We start from the raw sequence: 20293 nt of genomic DNA, 5'->3' as shown, positions 1-20293 counted from the left end.
TAGAAAAACAATGTGGATATATTGAAACAACATCTCAAGGCATCAGTCAGGAAGTTAAAGCTTGGTCGCAAACGGGTATTCCAAACTGACAATGACCCCAAGCACACTTCCAAAGTTGTGGCAAAATGGCTTAAAGGACAACCAAGTCAAGGTATGGGAGTATCCATCGCAAAGCCCTGACCTCAATCCCATAAAACATTTGTGGGCTGAACTGAAAAAGCGCGTGCGAGCAAGGAGGCCTACCCACCTGACTCAGTTACACCCGCTCTGTCATGAGGGATTAGCCAAAATTCACCCAACTTACTGTGGGAAGCTTGTGGAAGGCTAACTGTAACGTTTTAAAGGCAATGATACAATTTAAAGGCAATGATACCAAATACTAATTGAGTGTACGTAAACTTCTGACCCACTGGGAATGTGATGCAAGAAATAAAAGCTGAAATAAATCATTTTCTTTACTATTTTTCTGACATTTCACATTCTTAAAATGAAGTGGTGATCCTAACTGACCTAAAACAGGGAATTTTAATTGGATTAAATGTCAGGAATTGTGAAAAACTGAGTTCAAATGTATTTGCCTAAGGTGTATGGGAAGGGTAGCTTAGTGGTTAGAGCATTGGACTAGTAACCGAAAGGTTGCAAGTTCAAATCCCCGAGCCGACAAGGTACAAAATCTGTCGTCCTGAACAGGCAGTTAACCCAATGTTCCTCGGCCGTCATTGAAAATAAGAATTTGTTCTTAACTGACTTGCCTAGTAAAATAAAGGTAAAACATTTTAAAAAATTACCTTTGCAGCTCATTTGAGTTAGCCTGCGCTAGCTAGCTAATAATGCATTGTTTTTTTTACATTTTCAAAATGTTTTTACTTAGTTGAATGGATATTCCCAGGCATGTGGACGGTTGTAGACAGGGCAACAATATTTGTTTGTCACCAGAGGGGTTTAGAGCATATACCTATTTGCCTGTGAATAAATTCATGAAATGGAGAATGTGTTAAACTATTTACCCATTTAATAACCAGACCTACATACACACTTGCTATGCTGAATTATTGATGCACAACTGAACTTGTTGCTATATACTGCGAGTAGGGACATCCCAAGAATCCGGGATAGCACTAACCCTGGTCAAAGCCTTCGAAAAACAGAAGTGATGTCTTCCAGGGAAACTAACCTCTGACCCCTTCTCTCACCTACCAAACTATAATACCAATCACTCTATTAAAATGTTTAGTTTAACCACCATTTTTACCATGGAATTTATTTATTTTTTACATTTATTTCACCTTTATTTAACCAGGTAAGCTAGCTGAGAACAAGTTCTCATTTGCAACTGCAACCTGGCCAAGATAAAGCGTAGCAATTCGACACATACAACAACACAGAGTTACACATGGAATAAACAAAACATACAGTCAATAATACAGTAGAACAAAAGAAAACAAAAAGTCTATATACAGTGAGTGCAAATGAGGTAAGTTAAAAGGAAATAAATAGGCCATGGTGGCGAAGTAATTACAATATAGCAATTAAACACTGGAATGGTAGATAGGCAGAAGATGAACTTAAAGCTAGTGAGGGAGATGTGAGTCTCCAAGCTTCAGAGATTTTTGCAATTCGTTCCAGTCATGGGCAGCAGAGAACTGGAAGGAAAGACGACCAAAGAAGGAATTGACTTTGATTAACTGTGTGTGTGTGACAAACAGATACTAAAGGAAAGAAAGGAAAACAGATTTCCAGACAAGAGACACTATTAAATCATTTATTGAAATATAAATCATCTGACTGTACATAATGCATATTGAAACATGAGGATAACTTCTGAGTATTAGGGCTAACTAACTATATTTACTGTAGCATGGATTATACTTCAAGAGCCAAAATAAGCCCTTCCTCTCACATCAAATACAAGGACAATAGAAAAAAGTGCAACAGTTTTAAGTGATGGCAGAGAAAGTCTAAGTCCTGCCTGGTCTCATAGAGTAGACGTAACATAGTAGATGTAAATCCGGGATACCCAAATTAGTATGATATGTTAAGTTTGGTATGGTTACATATGACAGAAGGTTACGTATGAAAGTAGGGTGGTTGGTCTGGGTGGATGGTCGGGCGTTGCAAATGAATAGCATGTTAGCTAACCTTAACCCTTTAACCTAACTACTAACCCCTTGTCTAGCTAATGTTAGCCACCTTGCTAACATTAGCCACAACAAATTGGAATTCGTAATACGTACAAACTGCATATTCGTAACGTATCGTACGAATACGAATTGTACTTCTTAACATGTCATATGAATTGGATAATGGACATCCACAAATTACCACATACCGTATACGAAACATAACATATCATACTAATCAAGTGTTTTGTAATAGCATTTACTATGTTACGTTTACCCCTGAGTCCAGGTTGCACAGTCAACCATAAAGACAGACAGAGAGGCAGTGAGGACCGTTAGTAGAAGATACTGCAAGATTAAACATTAAACATACACATAATGATGTATGATATCACGTTATATATCTCAACTAGTGTATTTTACATGGATAGAACACCCTACTGTTGTCTCTTTCCAGGATGGCAACATGGCTGTAGATATAACATTAGCTAAATCACAACAACACATACATAATGTCCTCTCTGATTTGGAAGATGATGTACTTCTTCCAGCTTCTTGGCTTTGAGAAGCACAGGAGCTGTCAAACAACCAAATCAGATGACTATGTGGTTTTTCTCTCTGGTTCTCTTCCATTATCTGCAGCAAATAATGCTCTGTGTTTATTATTAACATAAATGCATTATTATTATTACAATGGCATAATCTCAAAGCTTGAAAAATAAATGTTCTTGCATGCTGTACTAACACAAATGTATTTTCGCCCAGGTTCAATGTCACTCATACTTAGCTTGAGTTCATTTTACAATTTGAATAAAACATATTCCCATTTCAAAATGTACATAAATGACAGATTCCAAGATGTAACAGATATTATTATTATTATTATTTTTGTAATATCCTAATGGTTGTTGAAAGATGGGTTTCACATGTTCAAATGGAGCTGCACATAAGTTGCATATAATACTGGCATGTTACCTCCAGTTCTTCTCTCAAATATAAAAACACTCTACCACTATTTACATTACAATCCAACTGGGGCCTTTCCTAAACATACCTCTGTATGTGAAAGAGAGACAATGGTTTACATATTGGTGTACAAATGTTGTCTTTTGGAGAGTGGTAAAGTTACAAGCCAGGTGAAGATAGCTGTATTCTTCAATTAAAACCTACAGTGCCTTGCAAAAGTATTCGGCCCCCTTGAACTTTGCGACCTTTTGCCACATTTCAGGCTTCAAACATAAAGATATAAAACTGTATTTTTTTGTGAAGAACCTGAATCCAATCGAGAATCTGTGGAAAGAACAGAAAACTGCTGTTCACAAATGCTCTCCATCCAACCTCACTGAACTCGAGCTGTTTTGCAAGGAGGAATGGGAAAAAATTTCAGTCTCTCGATGTGCAAAACTGATAGAGACATACCCCAAGCGACTTACAGCTGTAATCGGAGCAAAAGGTGGCGCTACAAAGTATTAACTTAAGGGGGCTGAATAATTTTGCACGCCCAATGTTTCAGTTTTTGATTTGTTAAAAAAGTTTGAAATATCCAATAAATGTCGTTCCACTTCATGATTGTGTCCCACTTGCTGTTGATTCTTCACAAAAAAATACAGTTTTATATCTTTATGTTTGAAGCCTGAAATGTGGCAAAAGGTCGCAAAGTTCAAGGGGGCCGAATACTTTCGCAAGGCACTGTATATCATCACCTTCCTCAACCCATTATTCACGCATGCACACACACACACACACACACACACACACACACACACACGCACACACACACACACACACACACACACACACACAACACGACTTCAACACTATCAATAAGTTTGCCGATGACACAACAGTGGTAGGCCTGATCACCAATATTAATGAGACAGCCTATAGCAAGAAGGTCAAAGACCTGGCAGTGGTGCTAGGACAACAACCTCTTCCTCAATATGAGCAAGACAAAGGAGATGATTGTGGACTAAAGGAAAACGAGAACCGAGCACTCCCCCATTCTAATCGTCGGGGCTGTAGTGGAGCAGGTTGAGCGCTAGTGTGTACGGCCCAGTACATCACTGGGACCAAGCTTCCTGCCATCCAGGACCTCTATACCAGGTGTCAGAGGAAGGCCCTGAAAATTTTCAAAGACTTCCTCGCTCCCAAGTCATAGACTGTCTTCTGCTACCACACGGCAGGAGGTACCGGAGCGCCAAGTCTAGGTCCAAGACGCTTCTAAACAGCTTCTACCCCGAAGCCATAAGACTCCTGAACATCTACTCAAATGGCTACCCAGACTATTTGCATTGCCACCCCTCTTTTACGCTGCTGCTACTCTGTTATTATCTATGCATAGTCACTTTAATAATTCTACCTACATGTAAACTCAGCAAAAAAAGAAACATCCCTTTTTCAGGACCCTGCCTTTCAAAGATAATTCGTAAAATCCAATGTAAACGGTTTAAACACTGTTTCCCATGCTTGTTCAATAAACCATAAACAATTAATGAACATGCACCTGTGGAACGGTCATTAAGACACTAACAGCTTACAGACGGTAGGCAATTAAGGTCACAGTTATGAAAACTTAGGACACTAAAGAGGCCTTTCTACTGACTCTGAAAAACACCAAAAAAAGATGCCCAGGGTCCCTTCTCATCTGCGTGAACGTGCCTTAGGCATGCTGCAAGGAGGCATGAGGACTGCAGATGTGGCCAGTGCAATAAATTGCGATGTCTGTACTGTGAGTCGCCTAAGACAGCGCTACAGGGAGACAAGACAGACAGCTGATCATCCTCGCAGTTGTAGACCACGTGTAACAACACCTGCACAGGATCGGTACATCCGAACATCACACCTGCGAGACAGGTACATGATGGCAACAACAACTGCCTGAGTTACACCAGGAACGCACAATCCCTCCATCAGTGGTCAGAATGTCCGCAATAGGCTGATAGAGCCTGGACTGACAGAGGTAGGCAGGTCCTCACCAGACATTACTGGCAACAACGTTGCCTATGGGCACAAACCCACCATCGCTGGACCAGAGAGGACTGGCAAAAAGTGCTCTTCACTGACGAGTCTCGGTTTTGTCTCTCCAGGGGTGATGGTCGGATTCACGTTTATCGTCAAAGGAATGAGCGTTACACCAAGGCCTGTACTATGGAGCGGGATCGATTTGGAGGTGGAGGGTCTGTCATGGTCTGGGGCAGTGTGTCACAGCATCATCGGACTGAGCTTGTTGTCATTGCAGGCCATCTCAACGCTGTGAGTTACAGGGAAGAAATCCTCCTCCCTCATGTGGTACCCTTCCTGCAGGCTCATTCTGACATGACCCTCCGGCATGACAATGCCACCAGCCATACTGCTCGTTCTGAGCGTGATTTCCTGCAAGACAGGAATGTCAGTGTTCTGCCATGGCCAGCAAAGAGCCCGGATCTCAATCCAATTGCGCATGTCTGGGACATGTTGGATCGGAGGGTGAGGGCTAGGGCCATTCCCCCTTGAAATGTCTGGGAACTTGTAGGTGCCTTGGTGGAAGAGTGGGGTAACATCTCACAGCAAGAACTGGCAAATCTGGTGCAGTCCATGAGGAGGAGATGCACTGCAGTACTTAATGCAGCAGGTGGCCACACCAGATACTGACTGTTACTTTTGATTTTGACCCTCCCTTTGTTCAGGGACCCATTATTCAATTTCTGTTAGTCACATGTCTGTGGAACTTGTTCAGTTTCAGTTTATGTCTCAGTTGTTGAATCTTATGTTCATACAAATATTTTACACATTTGCTGAAAATAAACGTCAGGTTTGCTGAAAATAAACGCAGTTGACAGTGAGAGGACGTTTCTTTTTTTGCTGAGTTTACATATTACCTCAATTACATCGACTAACCGGTGCCCCCACACATTGACTCTGTACCCCCTATATATGGCCTCGCTATTGTTATTTTACTGCTGCACTTTAATTATTTGTTACTTTTATTTTTTAACTGCATTGTTGGTTTAGGGCTTGTAAGTAAGCATTTCACTGTAAGGTCTGTAAGGTCTACCTGTTGTATTCGGGCACGTGACAAATACAATTTTATTTATATAAATACACACACTACACTATTCACTACAAAAGTATGTGAATATCTCATTACAAAATAATGGGCATTAATATGGAGTTGGTCCCCCTTTCCTGCTATAACAGCCTCTACTCATCTGGGAAGGCTTTCCACTAGATGTTGGAGCATTGCTGCGGGGACTTGCTTCCATCCAGCCACGAGTATTAGTGAGGTCGGGCACTGATTTTGGGCGATTAGGCTTGGCTTTCAGTCTGTGTTTCAATTCATCCGAAAGCTGTTCGAGGGGATTGAGGTCAGGGCTCTGTGCAGGCCACTCAAGTTTTTCCACACCGATCTCAACAAACCATTTCTGTATGGACCTCGCTTTGTGCATGGGGTGTCGTCATGCTGAAACAGAAAAGGGCCTTCCCCAAACCTTGTCATTGTATGCTGTAGCGTTAAGAGTTCCCTTCACTGGAACTAAGAGCTTAGCCCGAACCATGAAAAACAGCCCCAGATCATTATTCCTCATCCAACGTTATAGTTGACACTACACATTGGGGTAGGTAGCATTCTCCAGGCATCCACCAAACCCAGATTCGCCCGTTGGACTGCCAGATGGTGAAGCGTGATTCACCATTCCAGAGAACGCGTTTCCACTGCTCCAGAGTCCAATGGCAACGAGCTTTACACCACTCCAGCCGATACTTGGCATTGCGCATGGTGATCTTAGGCTTGTGCGGCTGCTCGGCAATGGAAACCCATTTCATGAAGCTCCCGACGAACAATTCTTGTGCTGACGCTGCTTCCAGAGGCATTTTGGAACTCAGTAGTGAATGTGGCAACCGAGGACAGACGATTTTACGCGCTATGCGCTTCAGAACTCTGCAGTCCCATTCTGTAAGCTTGTGTGGCTTACCACTTCGCGGCTGAGCCGTTGTTGCTCCTACACGTTTCCACTTCACAATAGCAGCACTTACAATTACCGGGACAGCTATAACGGTGCCACGTTGAAAGTCACTGAGCTCTTCAGTAAGGCCACTCTACTGCCAATGTTTGTCTATGGAGATTACATGGCTGTGTACTAGATTTGATACCTGTCAGCAACTGGTGTGGCCGAAATAGCCGAATCCACGAATTTGAAGGGCTGTCCACATATTTTTGTATATATAGTGTGTACAAATATATAAATGCAACATGTAAAGTGTTGGTCCCATGTTTCATGAGCGGAAATAAAAAATCCCAGAAATGTTCCATACGCACAAAAAGGCTCTTTTTTCAAATGTTTGTGTACAAATTTGTTTACGCCACTGTTAGTGAGCATTTCTCCTTTGCCAAGATAATCCATCCACCTGAAAGGTGTGGCATATCAAGTAGCTGATTAAACAGCATGACCATTACACAGGTGCACCTTGTGCTGGGGCCAATAAAAGACCACTTTAAAATGCGCAGTTTTGTCACAACACAATGCCACAGATGTCTCAAGTTTTAAGGGAGCGTGCAATTGGCATTCTGACTGCAGGAATGTCCATCAGCACTGTTGCCAGAGAATTGAATGTTAATTTCTCTACCATAAACTGCCTCCAATGTTTTTTTGAGAATTTGGCAGTACGTTCAACCGGCCTCACAACCGCAGAACATGTGTAGCCACACCAGCTCAGGACCTCCACATCTGGCTTCTACAGGGGGGGGGGGGGGGGACGTTCTGATTGATTGGGATTGATTGGGCCTGGCTCCTATGCCCTCCAAGGCCCACCCATATGAAATCCATAGATTAAAGCCTAATCAACTCATTGAAATTGACAGATTTTCTTATATGAACTGTAATTCAGTGAAATCCTTGAAATGTTTTTTCCCCCCCAGTGTATGTATGTGTGTGTATATATATATACACACGCACACACACTTAGGCTCCCAAGTGGAGCAGCAGTCTAAGGCACTGCATCTCAGTGCAAGAGGTGTCCCTACAGTCCCTGGTTTGAATCCAGGCTGAATCACATTCGGCTGTGATTGGGAGTCCCATAGGGCAGCACACAATTGGCCCAGCATCGTCCGGGTTTGGCCGGGTTAGGCCATCATTGTAAGAATTTGTTATTTTAACTGACCAGGCAAGTCAGTTATATATACATATATAGCTGACTTGCCTGGTTATTCAACCAGGCAAAAAAAAAATTGTACTGCTATTGACAACATATGCCATATGGGCAAGTACAAAAACATGTTTTTTAATCAGTGTATTGCTACTGATTGTGCCAGCATCAGATATACTGTAGTACATATTCTGCAGGTAGGTGAGTTGTGAAGTACAGCTGTCTGTTGTGTAGCTGGCCTCATACTGGTCTGTTTGCTGGCACTGGTGTGATGTGGTTTAAATAGTGGGTCTGTCTGTAGTGGTTCTGCATGGCTGAGATAAACTGCCCGTCATTCTGGGTCTTTGACTTTCACGCCTGATGCATTCTGATCCCTCCATCCATCCTTGCTTATGATGCTGTTCGGAATGCCCATTACAATAAGGTTTTATACGTTTATATAAAAATCTTCCTCCATGTTTCTCCTCATGTGCTCTTATTCCCATCCAACACTACCGTTCCATAGAGACTCTGTAACCACATGGTAGTGATGAGTCATTAGTGTAGCATCCATCCATGCTGCTCGTCCCTCCAGCCCCACAAGGGGTGCTGTCAGTCTGGTGAGGAAAACGGCAGGCGTACCATGATCTGGCCACAGACTCGTCCAAGCCATGAAGTGGTTTTGCTCTGTCCTCCTGAGAGGAATGGAGGTGTATGGGCGGAGGATGAGGAGGGTTCGAGATAGGGGGTTGCGAGGAGGGGTCTTTGGGTGGTCTGAGAGTCTGTGTTCAGGTGTTTTTCTCCCCCCTCTCTCCCTCTCTTTAGCAGACTTTTGGCTTCTCCAGGCCTTTCACAGAAAACTGTCTTCCACCAGCTCTGAGTCCAAACACATCTCATCCAACAGGCTGATGTCCTCCAGGGTCTCTCCTTCTCTCTTGGCCAGCGTGAAGCTGGAGCCTGTCTCTATGGCACTCTCTTCAGATGTCTGAGAGCTTCACAGGACAGAGAGGAACAGGTCAGTGTTACTAAACAGTTAAGTGAGTGATAGGGTATAGTAAACAGGAGGCGACCATTAAATAAATATAAAGGATATCTACAGTGCCTTGCGAAAGTATTCGGCCCCCTAGAACTTTGCGACCTTTTGCCACTTTTCAGGCTTCAAACATAAAGATATAAAACTGTATTATTTTGTGAAGAATCAACAACAAGTGGGACACAATCATGAAGTGGAACGACATTTATTGGATATTTCAAACTTTTTTAACAAATCAAAAACTGAAAAATTGGGCGTGCAAAATTATTCAGCCCCCTTAAGTTAATACTTTGTAGCGCAACCTTTTGCTGCGATTACAGCTGTAAGTCGCTTGGGGTATGTCTCTATCAGTTTTGCACATCGAGAGACTGAAATTTTTTCCCATTCCTCCTTGCAAAACAGCTCGAGCTCAGTGAGGTTGGATGGAGAGCATTTGTGAACAGCAGTTTTCAGTTCTTTCCACAGATTCTCGATTGGATTCAGGTCTGGACTTTGACTTGGCCATTCTAACACCTGAATATGTTTATTTTTGAACCATTCCATTGTAGATTTTGCTTTATGTTTTGGATCATTGTCTTGTTGGAAGACAAATCTCCGTCCCAGTCTCAGGTCTTTTGCAGACTCCATCAGGTTTTCTTCCAGAATGGTCCTGTATTTGGCTCCATCCATCTTCCCATCAATTTTAACCATCTTCCCTGTCCCTGCTGAAGAAAAGCAGGCCCAAACCATGATGCTGCCACCACCATGTTGGACAGTGGGGATGGTGTGTTCAGGGTTATGAGCTGTGTTGCTTTTACGCCAAACATAACGTTTTGCATTGTTGCCAAAAAGTTCAATTTTGGTTTCATCTGACCAGAGCACCTTCTTCCACATGTTTGGTGTGTCTCCCAGGTGGCTTGTGGCAAACTTTAAACAACACTTTTTATGGATATCTTTAAGAAATGGCTTTCTTCTTGCCACTTCCATAAAGGCCAGATTTGTGCAATATACGACTGATTGTTGTCCTATGGACAGAGTCTCCCACCTCAGCTGCAGTTCATCCAGAGTGATCATGGGCCTCTTGGCTGCATCTCTGATCAGTCTTCTCCTTGTATGAGCTGAAAGTTTAGAGGGACGGCCAGGTCTTGGTAGATTTGCAGTGGTCTGATACTCCTTCCATTTCAATATTATCGCTTGCACAGTGCTCCTTGGGATGTTTAAAGCTTGGGAAATCTTTTTGTATCCAAATCCGGCTTTAAACTTCTTCACAACAGTATCTCGGACCTGCCGGGTGTGTTCCTTGTTCTTCATGATGCTCTCTGCGCTTTTAACGGACTTCTGAGACTATCACAGTGCAGGTGCATTTATACGGAGACTTGATTACACACAGGTGGATTGTATTTATCATCATTAGTCATTTAGGTCAACATTGGATCATTCAGAGATCCTCACTGAACTTCTGGAGAGAGTTTGCTGCACTGAAAGTAAAGGGACTGAATAATTTTGCACGCCCAATTTTTCAGTTTTTGATTTGTTAAAAAAGTTTGTTAAATGTTGTTCCACTTCATGATTGTGTCCCAGTTGTTGTTGATTCTTCACAAAAAAAATACAGTTTTATATCTTTATGTTTGAAGCCTGAAATGTGGCAAAAGGTTGCAAAGTTCAAGGGGGCCGAATACTTTCGCAAGGCACTATATCTTGTTTGCCGGATGTTTGCATTTGATAAACAGAACTAGCACATGTTAGGTTGTAAAACAGTGTTATCAACCAATACCACATATAAGAATCTGAGATTGAAGATACACATATCTGAGATTAAGGTGGTAGCCTACCTGTGGCGGTTCCTCTTGACATACTCATCATCAGACAGAGGGTCCAGGTCGGGGAGGGGGATAATGTAACCGCTGTCAGAGCTGAGGCGCTGCTCGTCGAAGCCACTCTCCCTGTCCTTCAACTTGTCCTGACTCTTATAGGTGATCCCAATGTAGGTGTCATCACTCTCCACCTGGACCCTGGTCACTGCTGGATGGTCGCTCTTCAGGAACTCATGGCTTGCCCTCTCGAAGCACTGCACAACAGAGCAAAATCCCAAAGAACATTAACCTACAGTATCGAGGAGCATTGAATCATGTCTACAGTACCATGCAGAAAACTTAGCTATATGTCTAACATTTAAAAAGAACAGAGTGATGTGCATGTAAATAAACCTGGTACCTCCCATACAGTAGCATCCCCTTCATAATCACAAAACATACATCACTTCAACTCATAAATCAACCCTAAAACAGATGTATCAGTTGAACCAGTTAAACCAGCTGTCAGTGGTGTGTGTTCTCACTCGGTCAGCCTGGTGGTGATCTCCCGTCCCACCCCACCCTAGCCCAGCCAACCCAACCCCAGCCTGAGGTACTAAAACAGGAGCTAACTCCTCCACTCTCGTGGACCAGCAAAGCAGAATAGTGGGGGAGGAGGAGGTTTGATGTGCCATGTGTGTCGTGCTATTTAATAGGCTCATTATAGTTAGCCTAGCCAGTGAAGTGGAGGTGGAGGGGAGACCTGGGGCTGCTGCTGCTGACTGCGTCATTACTGTGGTTGGGGCTGGTCACTGAACGCCAGCTGGAGCATTAGCACTCTAATCATCGCCAGAGCTGGGCTTTAATACGGAAATGCACAGTACTCAGCGCCCACATAAACAGCCTCAACTGGCAGAGCACACAGAAACACACTACACTGGCAGCGTTGGGGAAAGTGGTTGGAGTTTGTGAGCCTGGTTTTAGATGAACTTCACTTTGTTAGTACTGTAGAACTAAAACAAGCCCCAAGGCTAGGGGGAGCGCACTGGCTAGGAAAAGTGTGAGAAAGGTATGGAGAAAGAGTATGGTTGAAGCACTTACTCCCTTTCTGTGTAAAAATAGAATAGGTCAGGTAAGGTAAGGTAAAAGGGGGATGAAACTGATTAGAAAGGACAAGAAACATTAAGAGGGAGGAGTAGGTCCAAACGTTGGAGGTCAGGGTCAGGAATTAAAGAGAGAGGGACATTAGAAAGCAGGGGTGAGGAACCCTGGGAGAGATTGTAAGGTCAGAGCTCATACTGAAGAGACGCTCACCCTCTTGTAGCCGGAGGGCAGCAGTGAAGCCACACTCTCACTCAGGCTGAGGAAGGAAGGCCTCTTCTCAGGCTCACTGTTCCAACACTTTATCATCATCTCATACCTGGAGGAAGGAAAACACCCTAGTTAAACAGAGAGAACGGGACAGACAATACAGGGAGTGAAATGCCATGGTATAACAGTCATATAATTGTATTGTATATCACAGTTTAGTACTGTGCATTCACAACAGTAGTAGCGTTCCATAGTATTTGCATGACATATGGGACAATGTTATCTGATCCAGTGTATTAAAAATTGTTTTGGCATAAAAAGTGTTTCAACATAATGTACACAACACAATGTAGAATTATATAAAAAATATATGTACATACACATCAGCGGGGGCGTGCTCAGGTTTGGCCATCCTGTAGCCACTCTTGATCTTGTTGTAGAAGCTGGAGTCCACTACCATCCCTGGGTATGGGGTGCCACCTTCAACACAAACACACTGCCATCAGTACACCAGCAAACAGCAGTAACACTGCCAACACTGTATCTACACTTGGATCTGGAGTCAGATGTCTCCTTAACATGCTTCTCAAGATGTGTCTTTGTCACAGATTTGGGGTCAGCTTCACCTAGAGAGAAAATCTCCCAGAGGAGGATGCCGTAGGACCAGACATCACTGAGGGTGGTGTACATGTTGTCAAAGATACTCTCAGGAGCCATCCACTTCACTGGCAGGAAGGTCTATGGTCAACACACACAGCAGATGGATCAAACACACAGCACTCATATAACGGACACTACAATAGTGGAACATAATGGAGTGCTAACATGAACAAGCAGGATACATGTCTATGCTTAGGGGACACAAACAGCCAGTATGGTCATAGAGAAATACTAACACTGCCTTTGGAGACATAGTTGTTGTCATGCATGATGTCTCTGGCCAGGCCAAAGTCACAGATCTTCACTATCTTCCCCTGAGAGAGCAGGACGTTCCTAGCAGCCAGGTCCCGATGCACACACTGTACAGCAAAACAGACACAGAGAGAATTCATTTCATCTCAATTCAAAGAAACTATTTGTATGTTCTCCCTTTCCATTTATTCATTCTTTCCTCCTCATGTTTTACAGGGTGGCTTTATATCAACAGGCCAGCCTAAGAGACAGCCTTGACTGACCACTCCTGGCCAGGGGATATTCAGGGATAATAACTAGGAGGCTGTATGAGGAGCTTATAGCTTCTTTTTACCCAGTGTAATTCCAGCCTACTGGGTGTTCTATATAAAGACCTGGCCTGTCTCCTGAGCAGGGAGCTCAGCCTTCGCAGGGCCGCTTATCACACAACCCCTGATTTAGCCAACCTCTTGGCTTTCACAGCTGTCATCAAGCACAACAGCAGCCCACAACCTGCCTGCCATCATTACTGTGGTTACCACTGGAACATACAGACGGCAGGGTTGACGTGGCAACCGACCCACTCCCTGTTGTGTACCAACAGAGAGGTCAGAACAAGCTTGCCAGTGACACGAGCTTCTGCTAAGCCAAAGGAATCATGTGACCATCACTTCCTTCCTTCGTTGCAAAGTCAGGCCAATAAAAGATGGCTATGGCATCCTAGGCTCACTTCTGAATCTCTTGTTGATATATTCTGGAAATTCCCTAGGTCTCTCCTGAGTTAGGTAAATCAGCTTCTAGTTTTCTTGCACCTTATTTGAGTAATAATCTAATAAATGTTGTTATAGTGGATGTTTGTTTTGATTCTTTTTACCTTTATTTTAATAGGGAATACATATTGAGACCTAGCTCTCCTTTACACATGCGCCCTTTATATACACAACATAAATATACACATTATACCCAACCTACATATATACATTAAAATACAAAAACACAGTCATGGGAAGCACAAATAAAACATCACAAATGACAAATAAAAAAGTTACATTCCTCCACAAATAAGTCCCCAATCAATACTTTAAATTGCCCGAACGGCACCAGAACATCAAGACGAAATGTACAGCCTGTTTTGGTGCCTCTGGGGCAATTCACAAAGCTGATTGAGGACCTTATTACTGATGAATGCATTTTGTTTTTTATGACTGTGTTTTTCTTTCTGCTTACATTTTGTATTTATATTTTGATGTGTGTAATTTCTGTAATTCAGGGCTCATCTGTAAAAGAGACCTTGGTCTCAGTATAGCTATTGTATTGTATGACATTGGCCTGTTATCCCCAGCCCACTGCACTGACCTAACATCATGTCCCACTGATCTCCAGTCATTCCCAGCCCTTGGTCCCACTCACGTTCTTAGAGGACAGGAACTCCATGCCTCTGGCCACCTGGTAGGTAAAGCTGAGCAGGTCTGTGGTGCTGAGGCCCTCGTTGCCGTCTTCTGACAGCAGGCTGTCCATCTCATTATCTGGATCAGAAAAACACACATATACAGACATTTAGCTTCAGTCGGTCTATGAGTGAGTGAATAAAGTGTGTGTTTGTATGTTTACGTGCATGTAAATATAGAACTGGCTGCTGTAACCTGGCTTTTCCTAATGGGAGGGAGAAATACAACTGCTACAATTACCCTCTCTATATAATTACAGGCTGGACCCCTCAACCAACCCAACCAGCGCTGACTAAAACCCTGCACCGAGAGAGAGAGAGAGAGAGAGAGAGAGAGAGAGAGAGAGAGAGAGAGAGAGAGAGAGAGAGAGAGAGAGAGAGAGAGAGAGAGAGAGAGAGAGAGAGAGAGAGAGAGAGAGAGAGAGAGAGAGGGAGAGAGAGAGAGAGAAGAGAAAGAGAGAGAGAGAGAGAGAGAGAGAGAGAGAGAGAGAGGGAGAGAGAGAGAGAGAGAGAGAGAGAAAGAGAGAGAGAGAGAGAGAGAGAGAGAGAGAGAGAAAGAGAGAGAGAGAGAGAGAGAGAGAGACTGTCAGACTATGTACTCACCACCCTTCTGTGATGGTGGGTGGTCATATTCAGACCTCTGGATGTCAGAGTACTTGGAGGCATCACTCATCTCCAGCATGGGCACGTACTGCGTGGTGTCTGCCTGCTTCATTTCCATGTAGTCCCCTTTACCACTTTCAAAGGACAGGATCACATAGCTGCAGGGAAGGAGGGAGGGAGAAGGTTGGTAGAAAGACAACAACCATGGTAGAATCACCATTCTCAAAGAACACCCAATGTATATACTGAGGTTCCCCCTACAAAGGGTGCAGTTGATGGTGTGGTCATTTTGAGATGTGGTCATTGTAAGTAATCTGTCAACACAGATCAGCAGAGCAGACAGGAACAGGCAGGCCTCTCCCACTGTTTCCCCCATGCTCGTGTGCGCGCCTGTGCCTGTGTGCGTCCGTGCCTGTGTGCGTCCATGCCTGTGTGCGTCCATGCCTGTGTGCGTCCGTGTGTGTTTCTGCAGCTAATTCTGTCTCTTTACCTCCTGCTGCTCTCGTCTGCAGGGTTTATGCCAAATATGTCCAGGTCTTTCTTGGTCTTCTCTGAGTGCAAGCTGAGGAAGTTCTCTCTGTTCTTGTGCAGGTAGTTGACCAGGTCTCCATAGAAGCAGTACTCAGTGATGATGTAGGTGGGGCCTGCATGGGAAGAGAGGAGAGAGAAAGAGACACAAGTGTCAGTTTGCTGGCTTAACTTCTCAGAGGCTCATGAAGGTTATAAGCTACGCCAAGACGGCAAGCCTTTACACTCATAAAAACACTATTAAAATACCACACCCACCAACGGCCCAGAGAGTAATGGCAACTGCCTTTCTTGACTGTCAAAACCATATGTGTGTGTGTGAGCATATCTGCAGCGGCGGAAAAAGTACCTAATGGTTACACTTGAATAAAAGTAACGATACCTTAATAGAAAATGACTCAAGTAAAAGTGAAAGTCACCCAGTAAAATAAAAGTATCAAAAAGTAAAAGTATAAATCATTTCAAATCCCTTATATTAAGCAAACCAAATGGCACCATTTAAATAAATAAAAATGACTGATAGCACACTCCAACACTCAGACATAATTGACAAACGAAGCATTTGTGTTTAGTGAGTCTGCCAGAGGCAGTAGGGATGACCAGGGATGTAGGCATTGGACCATTTTGCAGTCCAGCTAAGCATTCAAAATGTAAAGAGTACTTTGTAAAAGTAATAGTAGTCAAAAATATAAATAGTAAAGTACCCAGAATAGTCAAGTAAAGCACCCAAAAAAATGACTTAAGCAGTACTTTAAAGTATTTTCACTTAGGCACTTTACACCACTGCATCTGTAAGTGTGTGTGTGTGTGTGTGTGTGTGTGTGTGTGTGTAGTACCTGACTTGGTGCAGGCCCCCAGCAGGTTGACGATGTTGAGGTGAGGGCCCAGGTGAGTCATGATCTTCAGCTCTGACATCAGGGCCTGTTTCTCACTGGAGCGGGCCGTGGCTGCAACGCCAAACAGACAAACAATAAATCAACCTTCAATCAATCACACAGCACGTATCGGTCAATCACACACAATCAATTCATCATCAACAAGATCCATCAATGACTGCCATTGTTTCATCAATCACAAAGTAAGCTGTCTGTGTTCAACTCTATAGCTGTCTGTATAGCTGTCTGTGGTCAACTCTATAGGTGTCTATGGTCAACTCTATAGCTGTCTGTGGTCACCTCTATAGCTGTCTGTGGTCAACTCTATAGCTGTCTGTGGTCAACTCTATAGCTGTCTGTATAGCTGTCTGTGGTCAACTCTATAGCTCTCTGTGGTCAGCTCTATAGCTGTCTGTGGTCAACTCTATAGCTGTCTGTGGTCAACTCTATAGCTGTCTGTGGTCAACTCTATAGCTGTCTATGATCAACTCTATAGCTGTCTATGGTCAACTCTATAGCTGTCTGTATAGCTGTCTATGGTCAACTCTATAGCTGTCTGTGGTCAACTCTATAGCTGTCTGTGGTCAACTCTATAGCTGTCTGTGGTCAACTCTATAGCTGTCTGTGGTCAACTCTATAGCTGTCTATGATCAACTCTATAGCTGTCTATGGTCAACTCTATAGCTGTCTGTGACCAACTCTATAGTTGTCTGTATAGCTGTCTATGGTCAACTCTATAGCTGTCTGTGGTCAACTCTATAGCTGTCTGTGGTCAACTCTATAGCTGTCTGTGGTCAACTCTATAGCTGTCTGTGGTCAACTCTATAGCTGTCTATGATCAACTCTATAGCTGTCTGTGGTCAACTCTATAGCTGTCTGTGGTCAACTCTATAGCTGTCTGTGGTCAACTCTATAGCTGTCTATGATCAACTCTATAGCTGTCTATGGTCAACTCTATAGCTGTCTGTATAGCTGTCTATGGTCAACTCTATAGCTGTCTGTGGTCAACTCTATAGCTGTCTGTGGTCAACTCTATAGCTGTCTGTGGTCAACTCTATAGCTGTCTGTGGTCAACTCTATAGCTGTCTATGATCAACTCTATAGCTGTCTATGGTCAACTCTATAGCTGTCTGTGGTCAACTCTATAGCTGTCTATGGTCAATTCTATAGCTGTCTGTGGTCAACTCTATAGCTGTCTGTGGTCAACTCTATAGCTGTATATGGTCAACTCTATAGCTGTCTGTGGTCAACTCTATAGCTGTATATGGTCAACTCTATAGCTGTCTGTGGTCAACTCTATAGCTGTATATGGTCAACTCTATAGCTGTCTGTGGTCAACTCTATAACTGTATATGGTCAACTCTATAGCTGTCTGTGGTCAACTCTATAGCTGTATATGGTCAACTCTATAGCTGTATATGGTCAACTCTATAGCTGTCTGTATAGCTGTCTATGGTCAACTCTATAGCTGTATATGGTCAACTCTATAGCTGTCTGTGGTCAACTCTATAGCTGTCTGTATAGCTGTCTGTGGTCAACTCTATAGCTGTCTGTGGTCAACTATATAGCTGTCTGTATAGCTGTCTATGGTCAACTCTATAGCTGTCTATGGTCAACTCTATGACTGTCTGTGGTCAACTCTATAGCTCTCTGTGGTCAACTCTATAGCGGTCTATGTTCAACTCTATAGCTGTCTGTGGTCAACTCTATAGTTGTCTGGGGTCACCTATAGATGTATGTGGTCACCTATAGATTTCTGTGGTCACCTATAGATGTCTGTGGTCAACTATAGCTGTCTGTGGTCAACTATTGCTGTCTGTGGTCAACTCTATAGCCGTCTGTGGTCAACTATAGCTGTATGTGGTCAACTCCATAGCTGTATGTGGTCAACTATAGCTGTCTGTGGTCAACTTTATAGCTGTATGTGGTCAACTATAGCTGTCTGTGGTCAACTCACGTTTCAGCATCTTCACAGCCACCTTCATGACGGGCTGGGAGCGGCTGAGTCCATATGCAGTTCCCTCCACCACCTTCCCAAACGCCCCAGAGCCCAGAACTCGACCTGCAGACACACCAGACATGGCACACGATCAGTTAACATGGAGGGTAAACAAATACACAAACATAGACAGACAGGCAAACACACACACACACACACACTCTCAAGCACTGACTCTATGCACACACACTGGACTCTGCCCAGAGACTCACACTCCAACACACAGATACCTACACACAGTACATATGCCCACACAAACACATAACATGCGCACACATGCATACTGACGCCACACACACACACTTTCACACTCACCACATACTCTGCTGCTACTGTCTATCTATCCTGTTGCCTAGTCACCTTACTCCTATCTATATCTACAGTACACAGTTACCTCAATTACCTCGTAACCCTGCACATTATCTCAGTACTGGTACTCCCTGTATATAGCCATGTTTACTTGTTATTGTTATTCACTGTGTATTTATTCCTTGTGTCACTATTTCTATTTCCATTTTATATTTTGTATATTTATCTTTTACTCTGTATTGTTGGAAAAGGACCCATAAGTAAGCATTTCACTGTTAGTCTACATCTGTTGTTTACGAACCATGTGACAAATAAAATAAAATGTTACTTGACACACACGTCTGCCTCTGCCCTCTCATCTGTGACTTCCCCAGTTACCCAGTGAGTGAGATTCCCTTTGGTCAGTGAGTCACAACCCATACCCAGGCAGCACGCCCCAACCTCCCCTTTCTGCCAGGCCAGATGGCCTTATCACATCCTCACTTCAAAGACCAGAGGGAGACATCCAGACCAAAGCCTGACTAGAACACGACCACCCAACCATGATGATGTGACACTCTGACCGGAACATGACCACAGTAAGACCACAGAGAGAGGAAGCAGTGCAGTCGGTTCTTACCCAGTACGAGCCCATCGCGAGAGAACTCCCATCTGGAGTCATAGGGCAGTTGCATGGGGTCAACGTAGATGTACTCATGGCCATCAGGGCTCACTGACTCTATCACCCTCCAGCGGATCTCATAGCGAGGCTTCTGTAAGATAGAGGACATAGATGAACAAATCCATGCATAGGCTCTAGAGCAGCGTTTCCCAACTCCGGTCCTCTAGTCCCCCAAGAGTACACATTTTGGTTGTATCCCAGGGCAAACATACCTGACTGAACTCATCGAGGGCTTGATGATTAGTTGACAAGTTGAATCAGGTGTGCTTGTCCGGGGCTACAATTAAAATGTGTACTGTTGGTGGTACTGGAGGAGCAGAGTTGGGAAACACTGCTCGAAGACAAATTGTAGGTGACTGATTTAATGAGTCATTGAGAGAATGAGTCAGTGAGTGAGTGAGTGAGTGAGTGAGTGAGTGAGTGAGTGAGTGAGTGAGTGAGTGAGTGAGTGAGTGAGTGAGTGAGTGAGTGAGTGAGCGAGTTTGTGCGTGTGTGAGGGGCAGTGGTGATCTGTTGTACCTGTTTCCAGATAATGACCAGGACAATGAGTGAGATGATGACAATGACCAGCAGCACCAAAACAGCAGCAGTTACAGGCAGCTCAGAGTGGGGGCCTGTTCAGGAGGAGAACCACCACACACACAT

At 43.7% G+C, this 20293-nt stretch overlaps 1 protein-coding gene across 2 annotated transcripts in view; it reads right to left on the bottom strand.

Moving 5' to 3' along the window:
* Window positions 1-1748: 1748 nt before the first annotated feature.
* LOC135513010 (platelet-derived growth factor receptor alpha-like) overlaps window positions 1749-20293 on the bottom strand; it is a 32388-nt gene continuing 13843 nt past the window's right edge. For both annotated transcript variants that reach the window (XM_064935634.1, XM_064935635.1), the window contains exons 16-28: window positions 20168-20262; window positions 19607-19739; window positions 18637-18741; window positions 16641-16751; window positions 15767-15920; window positions 15277-15434; window positions 14637-14752; window positions 13232-13354; window positions 12962-13073; window positions 12716-12815; window positions 12339-12444; window positions 11064-11299; window positions 1749-9211 (exon numbers count right to left, since the gene is read on the bottom strand). In XM_064935634.1, the coding sequence (XP_064791706.1) occupies window positions 9070-9211; window positions 11064-11299; window positions 12339-12444; window positions 12716-12815; window positions 12962-13073; window positions 13232-13354; window positions 14637-14752; window positions 15277-15434; window positions 15767-15920; window positions 16641-16751; window positions 18637-18741; window positions 19607-19739; window positions 20168-20262 (1691 nt within the window). In that variant the 3' untranslated portion in view covers window positions 1749-9069. The remainder of the gene's footprint in view (window positions 9212-11063; window positions 11300-12338; window positions 12445-12715; window positions 12816-12961; window positions 13074-13231; window positions 13355-14636; window positions 14753-15276; window positions 15435-15766; window positions 15921-16640; window positions 16752-18636; window positions 18742-19606; window positions 19740-20167; window positions 20263-20293) is intronic.

This window comes from Oncorhynchus masou, chromosome 24 (assembly GCF_036934945.1).
Source record: "Oncorhynchus masou masou isolate Uvic2021 chromosome 24, UVic_Omas_1.1, whole genome shotgun sequence".
NCBI classification, from domain to species: Eukaryota; Metazoa; Chordata; class Actinopteri; order Salmoniformes; family Salmonidae; genus Oncorhynchus; species Oncorhynchus masou.
Note: the sequence above shows the minus strand (reverse complement) of the source record. Positions and strands in the feature narration are given on the sequence as shown.